This window comes from Emydura macquarii, unplaced genomic scaffold, assembly GCF_026122565.2.
Source record: "Emydura macquarii macquarii isolate MOO-44397 ecotype Brisbane River unplaced genomic scaffold, CSIRO-AGI_Emac_v2 contig_1253, whole genome shotgun sequence".
In the NCBI taxonomy this organism is placed as follows: Eukaryota; Metazoa; Chordata; order Testudines; family Chelidae; genus Emydura; species Emydura macquarii.
Window position 1 is genome coordinate 509,977 of NW_027131390.1, and position 23,632 is coordinate 533,608.

The window sequence follows — 23,632 nt, forward strand, 5'->3', positions numbered from 1 at the left end:
CCAAGGGCCCAGCTACACCAAGGCCACACAGCAGCCTGAGAGCCGCGGGGCTGGACCCCAGCTGCCTGCGTGCGTGTGGCCTGCGTGGCAGTCCATCCACACTGGGCCCTCTCCCCACACACGGCCTTTCAGAAGAGCTTGGCTGTCTGACTCTCCTGTCTGAGGGAGAAAGGGAACCCTGAGAGCAACAGGAAGCAGGGCTCCCTCCAGGAGGGAGGGGCAGAGCTTTTCTGGGCCTTCAGCTCTGCTCAGCTCAGCTCCCCAGTGCACTGAACAGATGCATGCAAATCTGGGTCTGGCCCTGGGATGCAGGCTCATGCTTTCTCAGGCAACCCGTTCCCAGAGAGGATTGTGATGAATCAGGCGAGACTGCACACGACTCCAAAGAACAGATCCTGATTCACCCCTGCCTTGGGGACGGAGACTCCTAGGTGGGGCTGTGGAACGTAGGATAGGAACAGAATGGTTTCTGAACAGGAGAGGTTTCACAGCTTCCCAGGAGGCAGCCATATGTGCAGGAATCCCAGGGGCAGTAAAGAACTGCTTATGAAAGGGAGCAAGTTTCACGTATGCCAGATAACCCAGGAGTAGGCTTTCAGGAGCCAGCATGAATGAAAGGAGAGGTGTGCAAGTTGGCATGCGAGCACAGAGGTGGCACGCCTGGCTGAGCGAGCAAGGTGGGAGTGAGGCACAAGTGATTCCGTGGCCAGCAGGATTTACAGGGAGTACAGGAATTCAATGCACACGAGGGCAGAGCTTTCACACACCCGGTCCCAGGTCCCACATCCCACTAGGGCTGCTCACAATGGGGCTGTGCACACTCAGCCACACAGAGATGCCCAGGGCTGGTGGCGGCTGCAGTGGGGCCTTTGACAAGGTGATCCCACACAGCATCGGGGGGCTTTCTCCTGCCTTTGCTGCAATGGGACCCAGGAATGGGATGTTTTGCATTTAAATGTTAAAGAAGGTGAGAGCACTTCTGCCCTGACAGCAGCTTTCCCAGGACTTAGGTGCTGGTATCCTGCTGGTAGACTGTGGGCGGGGGAGAAGAGACACACACAGCCATACTAAAGCAGCTGTTCTGAAAGGCCTGGAAACACACCTGAGTCCTGCCCTGACTCGAACCCAGATCCTCCCACTGGGGAGCCCAGCCTGGCCCTGGAAAGGGAGCAGCATGTCGCAGGAGCATCCCGAAGACTCCTCTGAGCACGGACAGATGGACAGACTGTACTGCAAGCTGCACAGCAGGCCCACCGCCTCGGTCACATGGCACGAGAGGAAGGCTGAAGTATGCCGCAGGCCTGGAGAGACGGACAGGTGCCCCTCACTCTCACTCTCTCTCTTCCCTCTCTCTGTCAGGTCCGGCTTGCTACATACCTCCTTTCCTACATATTTTCTTGTTGGGCTTTCGGGCGCATTCCTTGGAAATCCGTTTTACTGTAAAATGAATAAAAGACTACAAAATAACAGGAGGGTCCACCAGCTGGAGTGGGCATGCAAGTACAACCACACTGCCCATCCTCCCGCCACCCCTCCTGGGACTGCGGGGCGTGGGGAGGGGAGCATCGCCGTGGGAGGAAAACTCTGGGGCCAAGTGATGGAAGGAAGTTATGGGGCTGTCCCTGCAGCCTGGAGCCCCCGAGGGAAGAGAAACGGAGCTGCCAGCCGGGGCTCCAGAGCAGCTGTCTTCCCACGCAACTGCTCAGGGCATGGCAGGCTGCCCCCCTCCAGTTCTCTTCCATCATAGGCGCTGGTGCTACCAAGAGCTTCTTGTAGCTGGCACAGCCCATGGGATCCCCCACCCCCGTTGTGGTGAGGCTGCCACAGGCCTGAGGAACCTCGCGGCACCGCTACTTACCGTCCAGATGGGCTCCCCTGCGAAAGGCAAAGATTAGAGAGAAGAGGCACCTGAGTCGCTCAGCCTCACCACAAGGGCTGGGCCCAGCCTGCTCCATGCACCCAGCCTCCGGCTGGCCCCGGTGAAGCACATATGCTGGCTGCACTGTGACGTGCATGCTGACCCCCGCACAGCTCTCCTGGGTCCCGCCCCGGGCAAGACTGGCTGGTGCCCCATCCCAGCCAGAGAGAGTGTTCCTCCCAGCCAGCAGCAGCGACCCACGCCCCAGAACTAGCGCAGGAACCTGAGGAGGGGCGGGCGAGGGGAGACAAACCCAGATCAAACTGGAGACAGAACCTGGCACTTGGAGCAGCTCGTCACTGTGGATCTGTGTTCAGAGAGGCCCTGTCAGTTTTGGCAACCGGAAAGAGGAACCCGTGACACTGCCATGGAGGGGGAGAGGGTCAGGGATGTGTGGCGGGGCGGAGCGGAGCGGAGAGCGCAGACGAGACAGAGAGGAGGGCAGAGGGCAGCTGAGTGGCCAGAGAAAGCTTTCCACAAACAGACAGCATGCTGCAGCTTCCACAACCACATGCTTCAAACACAACATCCAGGTGAGACCAACCAGAGCTGAGAAGGCGCAGAATAATCCTGGGACCCCCCGCCCACCCAGAGAGTGCACAGCTCCTGCGGCCCGCTGGACAGACTCACCATCCTCGGTGGGGATGTAAATGTTGAGGTACAGGCAGTCCTCGTTGGGATCCTGGATGTAGGTGGCAACTATGTCCAGGTTGGAGGTGAACCAGATGGGCAGCATGATCTCCGGGACGGCACTGTGGATGTTCTGAGGGCAGACTGGTGAGAAGTGGGTAGCATTCCTTATTCCAGACCAGGAGGAGGGGGGTTCAGGGGGCATGAACCTCTTCTCCCCAATGGGAGGGGCTGCATAAGGCACCCCCAGATACTGATCCACGGGACCCAGAATCTCGCTAGGTAGCGGAACCCGGACCCCTCGTAGCTTCCCATAGTGCGTGTTGACAGTCGGCGAGTAGATCTGGCCATCCATCTGTACAATGGCTGAGGCAAAGCTTAGAGCCCAGAGCACGAGGCAAAGGTCCCGGCCTGCAGCCAGCTCAGGCACTTGGAGAAAGGGGGACAAGGAAGGCCTTCTCTGGAGTATCAGCCACATTGTCCGTGACGAGCAGCACCACCATCCAAGCCTTAAGCACACTCCTGGGGGCTCAGAAGACGCCCATCACGGCAGGCCCACTGCTGTCTCTTGAGTGGAGCCAGACACGGAGAGGACAGGAAGTGGAACCGCAGACCCAGAAATGACCCCAAGTGCCTTCTGCAAGGTGAAATGGGCCTGGGAGCCAGCGATCAGCCAGTGTTCCTCTCAGAGCCCCCGGCCGGACCACCGCTCTTCGCCTTCCGCCAGGGCAGCCCCGATGGAATGGATGGCTCTGTGGAGAGAGGGGGAGAGTGATTAACAGTGTGGAGGGACCCTCAGCTCCACTGCCAAGCAAAATCTGCAGCAAGGGACTTTGGAACCATCGGCAGCTGCCCAGCCCCGATTCCAGCCTGGCAGACTTTCAACACCCCACCAGAGTGCGCCTCATGTCCAGCCCTGGACAGCCGCTTCCCCGTCAGCCCCGTCGTGTGGTCACTAAGTGCTGCCACTGGCAGAGGAGAACAGGGATCCCAGGCCTTGTAGAGGCTCCAGGGATCGAGTACCTGTGTGTCAACTGCAGACGCATGGGTCGAGCTCCCAGGCCTGAGACACCCAGAGCAGACAGATGATGCTGAGGTCAAAGGGATTCAAACACAAACTGGGGAAGCAGCTCAGACACCAGCTACTGGCCTGAGGGCTGGGGCCAGGGTCACAGACAGCCCATACTGAAGGTATCCCGGGGCTGCAGGGGAAGCAAGAAGGCCTGTGTGTAGGGGAAAGATGCCACAGGAGAGAGGAAAGAACTGCTACTACTTCTCCTCTCCTTGGTGCAAGGACGTGACGGGAACAAGGCCTGGCAGATTTCAGGAATAGCCAACAGGCCGAGAGAGCAGCCAGTGCTTCCAGCTTGGGGTGGGGAGTCCGGACCGCTCGGTTCCATCGGCAGCGCTGCTCCCCTGCAACCTGGAGAAAGCGACTTGTTTTCCCTTCCCTAGAGGACAATACAGAGCTTGGTGCCGCCAAGAGCAGCCTGGGACGAAGGGCACGACGTTGACCACACTAAGCCAAAACCCATGGTGCTTTGCAGCCAGGCCAAAGGCAAAATGCAGTTGTAGTTACAGCTGCTGCAAACGCTGCAGGGCCAATTTCCAGAGAAGAAGGGAACTTTTCCCAAGTCTGGGACGCTGACTCTTGTCAACAGATATATTGGGACCCAGCTCTCACAGACAGAACAATTAATGTAAGCTGCTGTGTTGCTAACTACCAGAAAACAGATGCTGTCAGCTCTCATTGATCAAAGCCTGGGAATTGTTTGTAGTTGCTGTTGTGATTGAAAAGGAGCCGGATGTCACCACATCAGAAAGTAGCTCTTAGGAAATAGGTACAGTGCACTATGTTCATGATGACTCGCATCACTAACCCTGCACTGTAGTTAGATGCTGTAACCTTGGCATAACTCTTGCTCTGCGTACTACAGGGAAATACAACAAGGCTTGCAAGAGACACAAGCCCTCAGACATTCATGCTCTGCCTGGCTGCTACAGCCCCTCTGCTTGCAAAACATGTATGGAGCCAAAGATTAGAAACCTTGTCAGGGTTACGGTTTTAGCCAGTATCAGACACAATATCAGTATTACACACAGTGTCATGCATGTTTGATGGAACTATGGTTTTTATTCACGTTAGGCTCTCCCCAAAACACTTTTCACGTACGTTAAGCCGTTGAACCAAGGGCAGAGGTGAAGTGTTGTAATTCCAGTGCTAGGTAGATAGAGCCATCCCCGAAGGACAGGACAAGACAAACAACTGTACTGATGCTTAGCAAACATGCCCTCTGCAGCACACTATAGCTGAGGGCAGGGCCTGCGCTGTATCCACAGCCAGGTCCACACCTTCCACCTCCAGGCCTGCAGAGACTCCTTTATAGTGCAGGTAGTCCGGCATGGAGCCAACTGCCGCACACCGCCAAGGCCTCCGATACGACCAGCAGCTCCTTTATCTCCATCTGAGAGGTCTTCCGCGAGACCTCTCCGAGCTGCCGGTCTTCTACCAGGACCTCCTCCGGGTCTGGAGACTGGTCTCAGCCTCCGGGCCCCCTGCAGTCACCGAGGGAGAGGATCTCCTCGCGGAGCCTCTGCTACACAACCCCAACTCGGTGTGCAGGTGGCGGAGTCCCCCTCGGTGCGATGGAAGTTGGTCCTGGCAGGAGTCACCGGGGTCGGAGATCTCCTAGACTACTGCAGCCGGTCCGCTTTTGAACCGTGCCGAAGGACCACCTCTACATGCTCCTGCTCCACGCCCTTCATTTCCTCGCCCTCGTGTCCCGCCCTGACACCAAATTACGGGACCTGTTGCCACCTATGGAGGGCAAGGACCCCCCGTGGGCCAGCCTTTACTCCACCATGAACCCACGGCCTGCCAGGGACATCGGTTGGCGGCTCCTTCATGGAGCTCTAAGCACAAGCGTGCTCTTGGCGTGGTTCACCCCTCTCCTGGACACCTGCCCCTTTTGTGGCGTGAGGGAGACCCTGGCACACATCTACCTCGAGTGCGCCAGGCTACAGCCCCTGTTCCGGCTCCTCCAGAACCTCCTGCTGAGGTTCTGGCTGCACTTTTCCCCACACTTGTTTTTATACACACACCCCATCCGTGACCCCACAAAGTCGCGGAACCTCCTCATCAACCTCCTCCTAGTGCTGGCCAAAGTGGCCATCTACACGAGGAGGGAGAGGAGGCTGGCTGGGGGGCGCTCTGCAACTGTTCCTCTGTCCACTCATGCATCCGGGCGGAGTTCCTCTGGGCCACGTCCACTGGCTCCCTTGACACCTTCTGGGAGCAATGGGCACTGTCCGAGGTTCTCTGCTCGGTGTCCCCTTCTGGTTCCCTTCGTCTGACCCTGTGACCCCCACGCCCGCTCCTTTTTTCATTAGTTGTCCCATGCAATCGGTTGGGTCCAGTGACTCCTCCCCCCAGGGGGAGGGGCCTTTAGCAGTGGGCGGGTGTGAGGCTCACAAATAGTCACACTATCGCTGGTGCAGAATGTCTCTAGTGCTTCGCTCAAAACAAGATCAGAAACCAGTTGCAATCTGTCTGTTTACACGCAGGGTCTGTGCAAGCCCAGCAAAAAGTCTTTGAAAACATGTACACAAAAGATCGATAAAAATGATATGTTAGGCTCAAAGTAGTGCAAAGAAATGGTGAAACCCTCATCTGTTGTGAACAACCCTAGTGTGCACAGAAGCAGAGTGAGGCTCCGATTCTGAGGCAGCAGGCCAACCAGCTGCACTGCTGCCTCCCAGACAGGCTGGTAACCTATGGCCATTCCCTTCGATATGACGCTGTATTAATCTTGCACTAATGAAGTCGATTCAGCCTGGCTGACATCTCGTTACCGAGTTAAATCGAACCCGTAGCATGGCAGGAGAGCCAAGCATTGCCGACTGACGAAGGGAGCACCTGCCTGCACAACGCAATGCCTCGGGGCGCTGGACACAGACAGCCCTCATGAGACGTCACGGGGCAACACGTGAAAAGCCCAGTGATCAGGGCACCAGCCTAGGACTAGGGTTCAAATCCCTGCTTCACCAAAAACTTCCTGTGCAACTTTGGGCAAGTCCCTTGGTCTCTGGGCCCGAGGAGAATGGCCCAGCACCACACGCAGAGGTATGTGAGGACAAACGCATTACAAATCACGAGGTGCCCAGACACTGCTGTGGGGGGATGTCCCTCCAATGACCTCTCCCACTCCCTGTCACACAGCAGCGATGAATCACGATTGTCCTGTCTTAGTGAGAGGCATTCATGTGTGGGGCAAGGGCTGCCCCTCCCCTCCAGGTACTGGCCATGGGACGAACAGGGGGTGGGGAATGGAAGGAGCCCCAGGGAAGCAATGGTACCCACAGCACGTCCACTCTCCCCTGCCAGGGTGTCTCTCTGCCAGCCCTGGGGGCTCTGTTTTAGGACTGGGTCTCTCAGAGCACAGGCACTGTACAACTCCATCTTTCTCTCTGAGCCCCCCCAGCTTGTCCCCTTCATTGTCACCCCAACCCCCAGCCACACCCCTTCCTCCCCACGGCAGGATGGGTGCTAGCCCAGGGCCCAGTATCCTGGGCTGGAGGGCTCTCACTGGGTTTCCTCCCTCCCCAGTGGGAGCTCTGTGGATCAGGCACTGAAGCAGAGAAGCAGCTGGGCGGACTCAGTGCAACCAGGTCAGTGAGAAAGGCTCATGCTTCGTTCCCAGCCAAGCAAGGAGAAAATGCAAGGGCCCCTGTGCAGTGAAGTGCCCGCCTCCCAGCCCCAGCCCCAGCCCCAGCCCCAGCTGGGAGACAGCCCTGCCTGTGATGAGGGGCTGGAGATGCAGAGGAGGAAGCTGCTTCAGATGGGGACCTGCGGCTCTGCCAGAGTCCTTGCGGGAGGCTCTTTGGATTTGCAATTCTCTGCCCTTCCCCTCCCCCAGCCTGGGAGCCACTCCGCCTGCTGCATTTGTTTCTTATGTAACTGGCACCCCCTCCCTCCTTCCCTCCCTCCGTCCGTCCGTCTCCTCCAACGCTGCTGCCTCCTGCAGGGCCATGGCAGAGGGAGGCGGTGGAGGCTTTGCTTGGCTGCTGACCCACTGCGAGGGCACCATCAGACAGTGCTTGGAAGGAGAGGACAAGACCAGCGTGGCCTGCAGCCCAGCCCAGCTCCCCTTCCTCTGATGGGCAATTTCACAAAGCAGTCCCCTGCCCGGAGGGGACTGCACACCGGACACAGTAAGGACCCAGCTGAACAGTATGTCCTTACCCAGGGACAGACGCTGGGTAGCGGCAGGGCCTTTCCTTTGCGCCCCTGCGGCAGCCTGGCGAATCGGCCCAGAGAGCTGGGAGGGCTGCCCAGAGGTGCCTCCCAGGGACTGGAGCATGAAATAAGGACCTTTTGCAGGCTGGCTGGAAATGGCTCAGTTCCGGGGTCAGCTGGGCAGGGGCCCCAGACCAGAGTGCACCTCTGCAGAGAAGGAAAAGCCACAGAGAAAAGCCCATGCAGCCAGCTGAGCGCTGCGCTACACGTGTCCAGCGCATTCACCGCGGGTCGCTGCGGAACAGGCCCAGGCGGTGTGTGGCCTTTCCAGGACAGCCAGGGGTGCACTGGGAAGTCAGCGCAGAACCTCCGTCATAGGAGACACTTGGCCTGGAAAGAGGCGGTTACCTACCTATAACTAGGGGTTCCTCAGATGTCTGGTCCCTATTCATAGTCCATACGGAGGTGTGCATGCGCCATGCGCCTGAGTCCAGAAGTGTTTCTTAGCAGTGTCCATTGACCCACATGCGTAGTGTCCCCCCTTGTGCTCGCAGCTGGGGGTATAATAGGTTGTGTGGGGGGATGCCTCTCCAGTGTCCCGCTTACTGCTGTGCTGTGCTCTCCAGTCCGCAGCAGACAGGATGGAGGGCGGGTCCGGTATTGGTGGTCAATTCACTGCCCCTTCTAGCTGAGGTAATAGCTACTAAGAATACCACCTTTGTGGAGAGCTGGGAGAGGCAGCACGTTGCCAGCGGCTCAAAGGGTGTCTTGGTGAGGGTGGACAGAATGAGATTAAGGTCCCACAGGGGTGTGGGCTTGAGCACTGGGGAGAAGGTGTTGAGTAAACGCCTCATGAAACAGACAGTGGGAGGGTGTGAAGACACGGCGGCACCATCCACGGGGGCAGAAAGACACTGAGCACTGCTAGGTGGACTCCTACAGAGCTCTGGGCAAGGCCTGGCGTTTGGCGACGGAGAAGAGAACTGAGGACGACAGGTATAGCATCACTCAGTGGGTGGGGATGGTGGTGACCCAGGAGGTGAAGCGTCTCCATTTGGCACTGTAGCAGGCCCTGCTGGATGGTCTCCTGCTCTGGTTAAGGATGTGTCATACCAGGGTAGAGCATGCCCTGTCTACCGCTGAGCCCCATCCAAACAGCAGGCTGTGAGGTGAAGAGAGCCCAGATTAGGATGTCAGAGCCAGCCTTGACCTTACGTGAGGTGGCGTGGTGCGGGGGAGTCTGAGGAGGTCCCTAAACCAGAACCGACGGAGCCAGAATGGGGCTACAAGTCTTGCCCAGCATCTGTGGGAGGAATGGACCGGGGCGAAAGGCCTACAGTGGAGTCGCTGTCCAGTGCAGGAGAAGGGTGCTGTGCTGCGAGCGTTTCCCTATGGCTTCCCTGGAATAACAGAAGGGCAATTTTTGGTTCTCCTGAGTGGCAAAGAGGTCCCACCATAGGGTGCCTCATTTGTGAGTGAGGCAAAAGAGCATGGCATTGTGTAACTCCCACTAGTGGTTGAGGTAGAGAGTCCTGCTGCGCACGTTGGCCAGGGCATTTTGGGTGCCTGGGAGTACGTGGCTTAGCATAACATGGTGCTCGATGCACCAATTCCAAAGGTGGACGGAGTCGGAGCAGAGGGAGGGAGACCTGGTGCCATCTGCTTGTTAATTTACACAGCTGCCGCCATGTTGTCAGACTGCAACTGAATATGGCAGGACGGATGAAAGAAAGAAATGCCTGGCACACGAAACTGCCTGCCTGCAGTCCTAGCAGCCCGGCTTCTCATGGAGGCATTCATTGTGATGGTAGCCTGGTGGGGGCGCAGAAGGGGGTGCCCACCATGACCTTGGCAGGATCGGTCCACCATGTGAGGGAAGTGAGCACAGTTCAGGGAACAAGCACCCTGGGCTCCATACGGACCGTGCTGGGTCTGTAGATGGAGAGAAGTCACATCTGGAAGGAACACACATGCATGCATGCATGCATGCACTATGATGTAGGGGCAGGCTGGCGTATGTCCAAGAAGAGAGCGTGCGCAGCGGACCGTGGTGAGCGGCTTGCAATGCAGGTCCACAAAAATGATTGTCAGCAGTGTTGCGAACTGGTCCACCAAAAGAAAGGCTTGTGCTGCGACAGAGTCGAGTCGTGTACTGATAAAGTGCACGAGCACTGACTTTTCTCGTTGATGCAAATGCCTAGAGATGCCAGGAGAAGGCAGAGGGGGAGGATGGTAGAAGTGAGTTCGTCAGGATAGCATGACAAGGAGTCCATTGTCTAACTAGGCGTGTACCGAGTAGCTGAGATGGCGTATTTGTGCTGCCACATAGATGAAAACCTTCGTGAAGTCTCCTGGAGCCATGACTATGCCGGAAGGGAGGACCCGGAATTGGCATTGGTGATACCTACCCGAAAACATAGAAATATCAAGTGGGCTGGGTGAATGTTCATGTGGAAGTAGGCATCCTTCATGTTGAGAGCCATGAACCAAGCCCCCCAGGGAAGAGATGGGATCATTGAGGCCAGTGTCACCATATAGAATTTGGATTTCCAGATAAAGGTGTTCAACAGATAAAAGTCGAGAATGGGGCGACGTAAGGAGTGGGAGTAGGAGCCTTATCCTGTACAGGGAGGTGGAACCTGCTCAATGGCTCCCTGGAGAGAAGAGCATCTGCTTCTTGTTGAAGAATGTGTTGATGAGAAGGGTCTCCCAGGAGGGCTGATGCAGGGGAAGAGAAATTCTATGGAGTATCCGTGATGGATGATCTGCAGTACCCAACGGTCTGAGGTGATCTTGCCCCAACTGATGGCAAACAGGGGAAGGCAGGTGCCAAAGATGCCATGGGTGGCAACAGGGGAGGTTTGCGGATCTCGACCATCATGTCAAAACCGGGGTTTTGACTGTTGGTGGGCGAGGGTCATGGAGGTTGTTGTGGCAGAAGCAGAGTCATTGGGAGCAGAGCCACCTGTGTGGGGCTTCCTGCTGGCTTTGGCAGGCTGGGTAGGGCGCACATGAGTGTGTACGGTGTGATGCTGTCTAGATTAGTGGTGACTATTTAGAATATTATTGATATCAACATTGCAAAATGACAATCATCCGTATGTGATATGCCATGTCCGTTACCACTGGAAAGATTATCACTTGCTAAGTATGAGAATATTGTGTGTGTGTGTATGTATTGTCTTTGTACAGTAGGTTATGGATGCGTGTGATATGTCTGCATCCACTCGCTCGTGCTGTGTCACTGGGTTACACGCCCCCCACAGATTAGTGTCCGCACTCATGGTTCACCTTTATAATGAGCCCAGGGAGAGAAGCCAGGACATGCCTATGGTCGGGGGGACTGCAAGTGCTTTTCCCTACCCACGTGCTGTGAGGTTGTGTTTGAAACAAGCCACATGACAGAAACTATAAGATGCAGCTGCGCCATCTCCACCTCGTCTTAGTTCATTCCTGCTTCCTACCTCAGTGTTATCCACCAGTTCCGGGAGAATTTGCCCTCCTTTTGTAGCCTGCTCTGAACTTGGCATTTTCAAGTGGGCTACCATAGGTACGGACAAGTCACAGCCAGAACAGCAGACTCTGTCATCTGTCTCGTGGGGTCAGAGTATATATCCCTAGGGACCATAACAAGGCTCTGGAGTCCTTCAAAGAATGAAGGAACTCGTCCGTTTTGGACTTCCCAGGGGAAGCTGGATGACCAGAGCCATGAGTCTCAGTCGTGAGGGAGCAAGAGGACACGTCAACTGTGTCTACAGCTGCTCAGAGGTCCACGCTGCTGATCAGGCATCCCTCATCAACCAGCGCCTGAAACTGCTGCTGTTGGTCAGGAGGCAGTTTGTCCCAGAACTCAGCTAGCCTAGCATAGTTATTAAAATCCTACTGGGCCAGCAGAGCTTGATAGCTCGCGATCCGGAACTGTAGCGCTGCCGAGGAATACACCTTCCTTCCCAACAGCTCCATGCACTTCGCTCTTAGGTCTGGAGAAGTCGACTTCTGTGGGTGCTGGCATGCCCACTCAGCTGCTTCATGGATGACAAGGGAGCTGGGGGGTGGATATGAAAAAAGAAAATCTGCCCCCTTAGCTGGGACAAAATATCTCCTCTCTGCCCGCTTCGGTGTGGGGGCACAGGAGGCAGGGGCATGCCACACCAGCCGTGGAGGATGGCTTCATTAATACTAGCGTCACCCTGGAGAGGCCTTGAGGTTGGAGAATGTCCAGGAGCTGGTGTTGCTGGTCCTGACCCTCCTCCAGTGGGATCCCCAAGTCCACTGCTACCATCTGGAGAAGTCCTGATATTGCTGGCGGTCATCCAGCAGAGCAGGGAGTAAGGAGTGAGTGCCTCGGCCGGCAAAGAGGAAGCAACCCTGGGGAGCAGCGGAGCCAGCGGCACCAGTGGAGGAGCGATAGGATGCTTGGGAAGGACGGTAGTGCGTGCGGGAGGGAGCCCAGGGCATCCAGTATTGGCAGGGGGAAGGGTCCTGTGGGTGTGGTAGGCCCCATGGGTACTGGTACCAGACCCCTGCTGCTGGATCATACACTGCTGGATAAGGTGGTCAGGGATGTGAGTCCAGATTGTGGCGTGACAGTGGGGAGGAGGAGGGTTCCGGCAGCGGGGGGAACCGGTGCTGCCCGGCAGCAGCAGAAGCAGTTTGTCTACCAGAGTGAGAACTTCTCGGGTCAGCAGGGGTCCAGAGAGGACCAGAGAGGGCAGCTCCTCTGCTGAAAAGAAAGGCTCCAAACAGCTGGGAGTCCATGGACTGCTTGTGGCAATGCCAGAGGGCCCTGCTGGCATCTGCAGGGTTAGCTTATCTGAGGTGACGGCAGGGTGGACGGTGCGCACGCTGGTGAGTGCTCTGGACGCACTGGCACCGAAGTGACCGTCAGCACCACTGGGTCTTGTTTGCACCGAACTTTACCCTCCGTCCAGGGAAGCTCGGGCTCTGGTGCGTCCGTATCCACATGCACCATCTCACTTGACCTGGCTCGGGGAGAAAATGCTGCACAGAGGAGCAGAGCCCGTGAGAGTGCTTCTTGCCCTCACGTCCAGGCTTACCCTTCACAGTTGGTAACGCTGGATGCAGGGCACCAAGTTCTTGGAGGGGCACTCACCTCTGGTAATGGCCACTATCCCAGAGAGTCCAACCATCCCTGATCACCGAGTGGGCATGCGGTCTCATTGCTTCCTCCACAGAAATTTACTCATTTCAGGCAGAGCTCCCAAGGACCTGCAGATGGAGCCACGATGTGACCCTCACCGAGGCAGCAAAGACAACTCTGGGGCTCGCTGCCCCTGGAGAATGAGCACAGGCAGGGGAGACCCGTTTTAAACCCTGGAACATGGGGCAACATCCCCGGAGGCGGGAGGGAACAGTCCCCAAACAGGGAGAAGCTATCTACTCTACGACGACCTAGAAGAACAGACAAAGTCACTTTCCTAGGCACACTAAGCACAAAGGAACAGAGGTTCCGACTCCGGCCATGCGGCACTCAGAGGGAACTGGAGAGGATCGATCCACACAACCTCTGACACCCTCGGCTGCGAGCACGAGAGGACGTGCGGGTCAACGGACACTGCTAAGAAACACTCTGGACTCAGGCACATGGCGCACCCACCTATAGAACAAATATAGGGACCATCACTCGACGAAGAAACCTTGTTACTGCAGCCACCCGCCATGGCTGTTAGCCACTCACCTTTGGGAATCTGAGACATTGCAGACAATAGAGAGGCCAGAGACATGATCCAAAGGGGCAACGTGAGCAAGAAGCAATAACCCAGGACCCAGATACCCAATGGGAGGGGAGAAGCAGTAATGAGAGAAGAGGCAGCTGGACTTCCTCATCCTCCCTTCCCACCCACCAGAGGCAAGAACAATGTGCGGGGGGACACCAGCTCCACCAGCTGCCAGCACCACGCTCCTCGGACCAGAGTTTAGAAGTCCCAGTGCCAGGACAGCAGCAAAGGAGGGATCTGCTGTCGAGGACAAATCAGCACCTTCAGCCTCCCACTGCACCAGCGGCGAGGCTGGGTTCGGCATTGCCATTTGCAGTACTACTTGTGCTCCGCACCTGCCTTGCTCCACGCCCACATCCAGCACTCCTGCCTCCTCTGCACTCAGTGCACCACAGAGCCCTCCCCACCCGCCCCCAACAGAGAGCAACACACACACACCGATTCCCAGGCAAAAGCCATGTTCAGATGGAGTTACAGCTGAGTATGTCTCAGAAATGGAAGGCAAAATCCATTACAGGGAAGTTGCTGTTATCTCAAAACCAGGTTTTATAAATGTAGGAAATGCACAGTTCATCTAACAGCAATCGAAACACATGAAAGGCAGCAAATGCAGATTTGGGGCACCCAAACAAACTGAACTCTGCCCAGTCACAGACCCTCACGTCCGCTATAGTGAAACGCTCCAAAATCTGGTACCTGAGCTACATCTGTGTTATGAAGGTTTAATGGTACACTCCTTCCCCCCCAGCCATTCTCCTTCAGCAGAAAACCTTAACTCTGTCCTGCAGTGACGCTCTTGGGGGCAGGGAAGATGCAAAATATCTACAATTTATTCTAATTTGGGACCGCAAACACTAACACACCTTCATTTGCAATGTTCTGTATGGTGTCAGTGCAGGGCAGAGTTACACAGACACGCCCAACTTCCCATATAGTTACAATGAGTGGAAGTCTTGTGCATAGGTTGTGTTTCAGTAAAACTGGTGCATTTAAGCCACGTTGTTAATGATTGTTGTATCTAGTTATGTCAATATAGACTACAGCCAGGATTCGTAACTCAGGTAACTCCCGCTGGAACTATTGTGAATTCAGAAGTAATAGCCGCCCACCTCCCTTCCTCTATAGCTAATTTTCATGCAACAGTCCCATTGGTTGTACGGACTCAATGGTCTGAGAGAGACTCAACCCATGTCAAGAGTTCTCACTGATGGATTAGTGGGTCCAAATGGCAGTTCTCTTGAAAGGTTTCGTAGTCACGTGCTGGCTTGGGAATGACTGCACCAAAAGCAATCCCCGGCACCACAGCCTCAGCTCCACCGCACACTGAGGCAGCACTGCCAGCATAGAGACGTCTGACTCAAGGACTGGCTCCCCACACACTCCTCATGTAGTCTGACTAACACTGCCTCTCTAAACCAGCGACCCAACTGCAAAGGAACGGCCAGATTTACCAGTGCACTTTGCATCGCCCGAGCACCCCAGACCAGTGAAACCAGTAAATGCAGCATAACTGGCCAGGGCATTCTACCTGCTGCTTGCTGCTGCGGTACCAAGGAATCTGCCCTGAGATGTTAAAATTTAAAGCAAAACCAAAGTAAATTTGCAACTACAGCTCTTTAATTCATTAGAAACATCACAGTGTAGCATCTCATTTGGGTTTCCTGCTGCACACTCATATGTGACACAAATAATTAAAAAAACCAACCAAACAAGGAAATTCTGAGACAAAAGAACCATGTTACAATGAAGTTAAAGTTGAGAGCACATATCAGGAATTTAAGGGTAAAAATACACTATGGGGATGTTGTAATTTTCCTAAAACCAAACACTACAAAACCCAGGAAATTCAGAGTAAGGGTTCAATTTAAAAGACATCCAAACATATTCAGATGTGGAAATGAACATTCAAGGCGGCCAAACAATCCTAATTCTGTCTTGTACGGACACCGTGCAATAACAATGTAATTAGGATTAAGGCATTTTGGGGTTTGTGGTCCCAGATTAGATTAAACTGATTTTTAAAGACATATTCATCATGTCTCTACAGGGCAGTGTTAAGGTTGCTTGAGCACACTAACTGTGCATTCCCGTATCTCAACATGTTTGGATTTCTTTTAAATGTAACCGTCACTCTGGATTTCCTGGGCTTGTCACATTTGGTTTGGGACGATTAGACTCAGAAGTGATCATCATGATTGCAGGCCACAGAACCTTGCCCACCCACTCCTGTAATAGGCCTGTAGCCTCTGGCTGCATTACTGACATCCTCAAATCATTGTTTAAAGACCTCAAGTTACAGAGAATTCACCATTTACTCTAGTTTAAACCTGTAAGTGACCCATGCCCCATGCTGCAGAAGACAGTGAAAACCCCCAGGCTCTCTGCCAATCTGAGCCAAGGGAGGGGTGGAAGGTGGGGGGAATTCCTTCCTGACCCCAAATATGGCAATCAGTTAGACCTGGAGCATGTGGGTAAGACCCACCAGGCAATCACATGGGAAGGAATTCTCTGTAATAACTCAGAGCCCTCCCTATCTAGTGTCCCATCTCCAGCTGTTGGGGATATCTGCTACCCGCAGTCACAGGTCAGCTACGCGCCATTGTAGGCAATCTCATCAGACCATCCACTGCATAAGCTCAGCAAGCTAACACTTGAAGCCAGTTGGGTTTTTGCCCCCACTGCTCCCCTTGGAAGGCTGTTCCAGAAGGTCACTGTTCTGATGGTAACAGACATTTGTCTAATTTCAAGCATAAACTTGACAGCCAGTTTACATCCCTTTGTTCTTATGTCAACATTGGTGCTTAACATAAAAAACTCACCTCCCTCCCTGGTATTTATCCCTTTGATGTACTTACAGAGAGCAATCCTGTCTCTCCTCAGCCTTTGGTTAGGCTAAACAAGCCAAGCTCTTTGAGTCTCCTCTCCATTCCCGGGATCATCCTTGTTACCCAGGTTCCTTGCATTGGTGTGCAAACATCTTAGTTGTTTCTGCTTTAGCTTGGCCCAAATTCCTCACCTCATTTAGGAGCAGTCATTTCCCTGCCCGTATCACCTACCCTACTGCTAGCGTCATTGGCGCTATCTTTCCTCTTAACGTCCATTCTCCTAGACACTGCCCTGCCTTTCTCCTTTGCTGTATTCTCTCGCTCTTGATTTACCTCCCACTCAACATGAGAATCAGGCGTGGAGATTACATGAGCATCTCCCAACCGTCTCCCCTAGTTTAAAACACTTGTAATCCGTTGTGCCAACCACCCATCCAGACGTCTATTTCCCTCCCTGCTCAGGTGGAGTCCATCCCATGAGAACAGTCCTCTGTCCATGAACGACTCCCAGCGGTTGAACAACCAAAAGCCCGCTCTCCTTGTACGTGTTCTCAACCTGAATTCCATCTCAGCAGAGTGTTTAGTGTTTACAGCCTGAATGCAGAGCCAGGTCCACAAACCGTCAGGAAAACAGGAATGCACGCCTCACTACACAATGAGCTCGACACCCTGCTGCATGCCCTGGTCTCCGTGGTTTGCCACTGTCCTGTAGCAGCCTACACTGCTCTCCTCAAAGGGTTTTTATGTTCCCATTTCCTTGGGGGTTTGTTAAAGTGTTTAAAACAGAGACTGACAATACAAGCAGAAATCTTGGAGGGACATTAACCTGCTGGGCCTTAGTATTATACAATTTACCTCAATGAAATTATCCCGCATGTACCCATCACATATGGAAATGAGACTGCTTTGGTTAAAAATGTCCACGGTTCTCCATTAGTCCCAATAGGAGTGAAGCCAAATGCCGCCCTCAGTCAAGATGGCTGCCACATCCTTACACCCCTGGGAAATGGAAGCAAGGCAACCAGTAGAAAAGATGGCCACTCTTTGGATACGAAGTCAGGTTGCCCGCAGGGAATGAGGCCAGCCTTGTGACGATTCGGACACAGTGAGGAGCCAGAGGGACAGACATCACAGGCACGCCCACCAGCCTGTTGCACACTCGTCTGACAACTAACGAAAGCAGCTCAAAGTTGTTAATAATTTTGGCTGTCTCATTAATCAAAAACTAACAGCCTCTACCTGCATCTTCTGCCATTTCCCCAAAAAGACTGAAAAAGAAAAGACAAAATCTGAGCGAAGGGATTTCGAGGAACTCCCGGATTCTGCAGCAGCAGGAGCACGTTAGCCAAGGCTCTCAGATGTGCCAGCACTCCTCAGAGCAGAACAGACTCTTACAGAGGGCCCATTAAAAGAAGTTCAGGTGCAGCCTTCGTCAGTGAGGAGCCACTCCGGATTTACACTGCCATGGAGCCCCGTTGCGGACCCACTGAAGGCAGCAGAGGCGCATTTACAGGGAAGGTAAACAAAGGATGCTCATATGGAGCAACTAACAAGACTCTCCCTGCCTAGCTCCTCAGGCACTCCAATGGCTTTTGATGTCCTACTCCACTGCTGGGTCTCCTGCCACTGCCTGAATCTTAGCCAGCTTCCTAGCCAAGAGGATCCCAAACTGGGCCACACGAGCTGGCGGGTCACATGCCTTGCTCCGCATTTCCAGCTCCTACAGAGCATGAAAAGACCTAAACACACAGACGCACTTTCCTAGCATTCCTGTCCTGTGGGAGCAACTGCAGCACAACGGAGGAGCTCAGAGACCAGCAATGGGAAGAGAGCAGGCTGCCGGGGGGTACTCCACTACTGTGCAGACAGAGGGCAGGCGGGAGAGGAGGTGGGCGCTGGGCTGACGATAGAGAGGCGGCTCCTTGAGACCCTCTCTTTTAAAATGGAGTCCCTGGTATGCGAGTGATGGAAAACTCATCCTAGATGGCACCAAGTCCCCTCTTCACTGCATGGGATGGGTCCCTGGGTGCCCAGGATGGACAGTCGCCTTGTTAACCCCCTGCCTTTAGTGAAAGGGAGCTTTGCCCACCCGGACACCATCAGCTTTCCAGCCACTTACAGTTAGGAAAGGTAAGCCAGCCGTGTCTTGGCCTGCAAGTGAACAACAGTGCACTGCAGTCGCCAGGTCCCTGAGATAGCCAGCCCGATGCTGGCTACTCACAAAAATCCCAGATCCTCGGCCTCAGAAGGAGCCGTGTGCCCCAGGTTGCCAGTTCCACCTTCAATCCGCACGCCAGAGCGCACAGCACTTGTAATAAAACAAGAAGTTTATTTAAGAATAGAGATTCAACTGAAAAGCAGAACGAGTGGTAGAAACCAATGGTTTCAGTACAAACCAAAATCATAACACACAAACTAGGGCCTACACACATTAATAGTTAGCATTCCTAGCTAATAACTACTCAAACAGAGTAGTGAGCAATGATCCACTGTCAAAACCGGAGAACACAGTTAGTGGGGCCCTGCAGGGGTCAGTCCTGGGTCCGGCACTATTCAGTATTTTCATTAATGACTTTGTTAATGGAGTGGACAGCATGCTTTGGAGGACAGCATAAGAACAAACTCACCATGACAAATGAGAGAACTGGTCTGAATTCAACCAGTGAAATTCAACAAAGACAAGTGCAAAGTACTTCACTTTGGGAGGGAAACTCAAATGTAAATGGAAATGTAAAATTGGGACTAACACTGGCTAGATAGCAGCGCTGTTGAAAAGGATCTGGGCTCATAGTGGATCACACCTGAATACCAGTTTACAATATAACGCAGCTGCCAGAAACGCTAATATCGTCTGGAGTACACGAACAGGAGTGTTGTATGTAAGACCAGGGAGGCGACTGTCCTGCTCTACTCAGCACTGGTGAGGCCTCAGCTGCAGTACTGTGTCCAATTCTGGGCACCACATTTTAAGAAACATGTGGATAAAACGGAAAGAGTCCAGAGGAGAGTCACAAAATAATGAAAGGTTTAGAAAACCTGACCTGTGAGGAAAGGGTAATAAAACTGGGCATGGTTAGTCCTGAGAAAAGACAACTTGAGACAGTCCTCAAATATTTTAACAGCTCTCATAAAGAAAATGGTGATCAATTGACCTGTCTTCAGTGAACCTGGTGAACAAGAGGTAATGGGCTTAACCTGCAGCAAGAGAGATTTCAGTTAAATATTAGTAAACTCTTTCTAACTCTAAGGGTGGATAAACTCTGGAACGGGCTTCCAAGGGAGATGGTGGAATCTTCATCACTGGAGGTTTTGAAGGACAGGTTAGACAAACAGCTGTCAGGCATGCTCTAGGTTTACGTGGCCCTGGATCAGAGCAGGGGCTGGACTGGTAGGTGACTTCTCAAAGTCCCTTCTAGCCCTCCAAATCTATAATTCTGAGACACAGTTGGTTTCTTCCCCAAGTTCGGTCTGTTGCAGCAGAGGTGGCTAGCTTTCCACAGGAACCAGGACCCAAACTTTCATGAAAAACATCCCTCACTCCACAAGATGTTCGTCAGTGAATGCATACAGAGTAGAGTGCCTCTCCCCACTCTGTTATCCTGAAACAGTCTTTTGTCTCTATTCTGAGACAGGGCAAACCTCTCTATTGTCATGTTCCTTTTTATCTCCAAGCTGTTTGGACTGCTTGTGGTTATCTCTGATGGTCCTCCAATGATAGTCTTGGGATGGAGAACGGAGCACGCATTGCATCAATGGCTAGCCAGGGTGGGGTGGTAACGCCCTCCCGCTTGAACGGGCCATCAGGCATATTGTCTTCAGGCGACTAACTTCTACTCTCAGTCCATCAAGCACACTTTCAGTGTGAACACAGCATTCCTTAAATAATATCCACGTATACATCTGGCAAAGATCATGACAAGTTACCAGCTTTCTGCAGATGCTCTCCATGTTATTCTGACAGATAAATATCCTGCAAGACAGGTTTGGTGCACTGAATATGTCAGGTCTGAGGTGAGAGTTGTTTGCAAAGAACAGGGGACCCTTTGCTAAGGAGCCTCTGTGTCAGACTGCTCCCTACTCTGCCCATCAGGTCACTTCAGAGCAAGCGATGCTTGTGCTCCTTAGTCCGGGTTACAGCACAGATGAACCGCAAACTGTGCAACACTTCCTGACAGCATCTAGACCTGTCCTTGTCTCCCTCCGATGCCGATGCAGGCACTGGCACACACCTCGCAGCTGCCACGGCCCCACAGTGAGAGGTGGGTGGTGCCAAGAGCAAACCCCACCCCTGCCCCCGGCAGGGCACCAGCTACACTGCAGAGGAGTCTGTCTCCAGGCCGGGACTGGGAACGCCTGACTGGGCTTTGGAAAGAGACTATTTAATGCCACATTTGGGATTATCTCACATTTGGCAGCTTCCTGCCTGCTCTGACTCTGGCGTGAAGAGGCAGCAGCCCCTCCCTCGCCTCGCTGCCTGTAAATGACTCTCAGCGGGGCAGGGGCTAATGAGAATCACCATCCAAACTGCAAGCGAATCTCTGGAGATGAACAGCTGCTCTGCATGGACATTCATCCATCAGCCACTAATCCAGCCAACTGGCTCTGCTGGTGGGAGGCAGCTTCTGAGGCAGAGCACCCCGACACGGCTGTTAAATGCCTCTTTGATCTCCAAACACCTGGGGAGGCACTAAAAACACTGGAGGATAAGGAAAGCCAGGCGTTGCTGCCACAGGAGTTGTGCCCAGCGTTCCCGGCCACTCCTGCTGCCTGGGTAGCTCAGGTTCCTCCCCAGCTGGGGCTGGAAGAATGCCTGCTGTCTTCACTCCTGCAGGAAATGGTCCTGGCTCACTAGCACTCAGACCCGGGGCTGATACCTCAGACTGCTTCTCAGTCTGCCCTGTGTCTGCAAAACCCATCTCAGACCAAACGGCTCTGCCAAGAAGCAACCCCTCCCCTGATAGCCCCTTGCACAGGAAGGACATCTGGAGCAGACACTTGCTTAACCCCATCACAGCACTTACCTGAAAACATTAATGGCCATGAATGAACCTGTCCTTTAAACGCTGCTGCAGCACCGGATCCAAGGGCCCCAGCAGCAAGGAGTTCCACAGGTTAGGTACATGTCACGTAGAGGTGCTCCCCTGGTGGTTTGAAATTACTTGCCCATTGGCTTCTTATTAGCATCAAATTAATCGGGGTGACTGAACAGCTTTCCCCAGCCCCTTCATCATGCGGCTCCCTGGGAAGCGTCTCCAAGCTGCAGGACACCAGCCCCTCTCTCCCACAGATGCTGCCACTCATTCCAAATAGGCTGAGGTTGGTAACCAGTTTATCCTTCCCCAGAGCCCCAAACCAGCCAGGAGCTCAGTGAAGGGCTAACCATTCCTGAGTGACTGGCCTGGCTCTCTCTGAGCCTGCGGTGTCTGCACAGCCAACAGGATGTCAGCTCAGGTGGGAGCTGTCCCTTCAGCACCAGCCTGGCTTGTCCAGGGAGCACGCCACCACAGCTTGCTTCTTCACATACCCTGCCATGGGAAAGGCAGCGGAAGAGGCCTGCTCCAGAACAAAGTGCCAGGTATCTGGGAGCAAATGGGAAGCTGCTGCTCCTGTCAGAGAGATCCAGGCCTCCCGGTCCAGGGCAGACATCCACACGAACGTGCAAATTTGCTAGCCATGGAGAACATCAGCCTGGCCCCCCTATGTCCTCTCCCTCTAAAGAGCATTCCCAGTCTGCAAAGTGACTGAAGCTGCCCTAATATGCTGAAGCAGCAGCATATTAAGAGTCAGAGATTTTTAAAGGCCAGCAGGGGCCACCCTAGTCTGACCTCCTGCATGTCACAGACCAGAGAATTTCCCCCACTCCTCCCTGCATTGAGGCCAATAACTTGAGTCTGGCTAAATCAGAACTTCCAGAAAGGCTTCTGGTCTGGATCGGAATACACCAAGAAATGCAGAATCCATCCTGTCTCTTGGCAGTTGGTTCCAGTGGCTAATCACCCTCACAGTTCAACATGTGTGTCCTGTTTCTAATCTGAATTTGTCCGGCTTCAGCATCCAACTATCAGTTCTTGCTACGTCCTTCTTCATTTGTTTACAGAGCCAGTTAGCAGCTGGTACTTTGTCCCTGTGAAGGCGCTCAATCACAGCGTGTAAGTCACCTCTTGATCTCCTTTTGGACTGCCCTCGTTAAGTCTCTCATGGTCAGACATTTTCTGCAGCCCTCAAATCATTCTTGTGGCTCGTCAAAGGCACGTGCCTGTCACATGTGGTTCGTTCTCTCTCACACACCGGGTGTGCAGTAGTGCTTTCTTTTGGGGTCTGTATACAAGTCCATGTAACACAAGGCAGGCTGGAGAAGTGCTCAAGTCACTTGGAGCAGGAGCTGTAGAGGTTTGGAATGGTCAGTGCTTGGGGAACTTCATTCCACAATCTGAAACCATCCCCAGAGAAGTTCTGTCTCCCACAGACAAGCTTTACCCTTACCGTGGAGAGATCCACCGGGCCAGAGGAGCAGCGTTCTCAGCCACAGCCTCATCCTGGAACTTCTGACTCTCTTAGGTAGCCTAGGCCCAGGCCATAGAGCACTTTGAAGACAAGGGCTGAGCCCTTCAACTCAACTCCCTGCTCTGTGGGAAGCTAGGGTAGAGAGCAGAGGACAAGCGTGATGTACCCACCTAGCCGGAATCGTGCTCTGGGGTTCTGTCTGAGCTATATTGCATTGCTGCAGCCCAGACAAGGTACCCAAGTGCACCTAACAGAAGCCAGGGCATTGTTCACCAGGGTGGATGGAGTCTCCTGGCCCACTGGACACGGCAGAGAGCGTTGCTTGCAGACACTGCTGTGTGAGAGCTCAGTGTCAGCAAGGAACTCCAGAGTCTCGTAAACTACAACTTAACCGACCAGTTGTGGAGATGAACCTTCAATTGAAGGAGATGCCACCATGGCTGCAAACGCCTCAAACTACTGTCCTTCGCCCACCGGCACCACTTCTGTCTTGCTCGGGTTCCGTTTCAGTCAGCTGTTCTGCGGCCAAGGGCCTGGGCCATCTTGGTGGTACTGGTGTGATCATATGAGATGAAGGATGGCTAGAGCTGAGAGCCATCTGCATGCTGCTGGCACCTGAGTCCAAATATTCCAACCAGTTCACCTAATGGCTCCATGTCAATGTTGAAAAAGACCAGAGAAAACGGACCCACATGGGACTTCACAGGTGAGTGGTTTGTGGTGGTAGTGCAGTTTCCCATCACTTCTTGCTGGGGAAGGAGTGATGGGAAACTGAGGAAAA

General features: G+C 53.8%; 1 protein-coding gene across 2 annotated transcripts in view; it reads right to left on the reverse strand.

The window, feature by feature from the left end:
• NLGN3 (neuroligin 3) overlaps positions 1-23,632 on the reverse strand; it is an 82,799-nt gene that overhangs the window by 44,509 nt on the left and 14,658 nt on the right. The window contains exons 2-3 of one of the 2 annotated variants that reach the window (XM_067547957.1): positions 2,549-3,300; positions 1,378-1,437 (exon numbers count right to left, since the gene is read on the reverse strand). In XM_067547957.1, the coding sequence (XP_067404058.1) occupies positions 1,378-1,437; positions 2,549-3,026 (538 nt within the window). In that variant the 5' untranslated portion in view covers positions 3,027-3,300. The remainder of the gene's footprint in view (positions 1-1,377; positions 1,438-2,548; positions 3,301-23,632) is intronic. The other variant, XM_067547956.1, reaches the window with a different exon arrangement.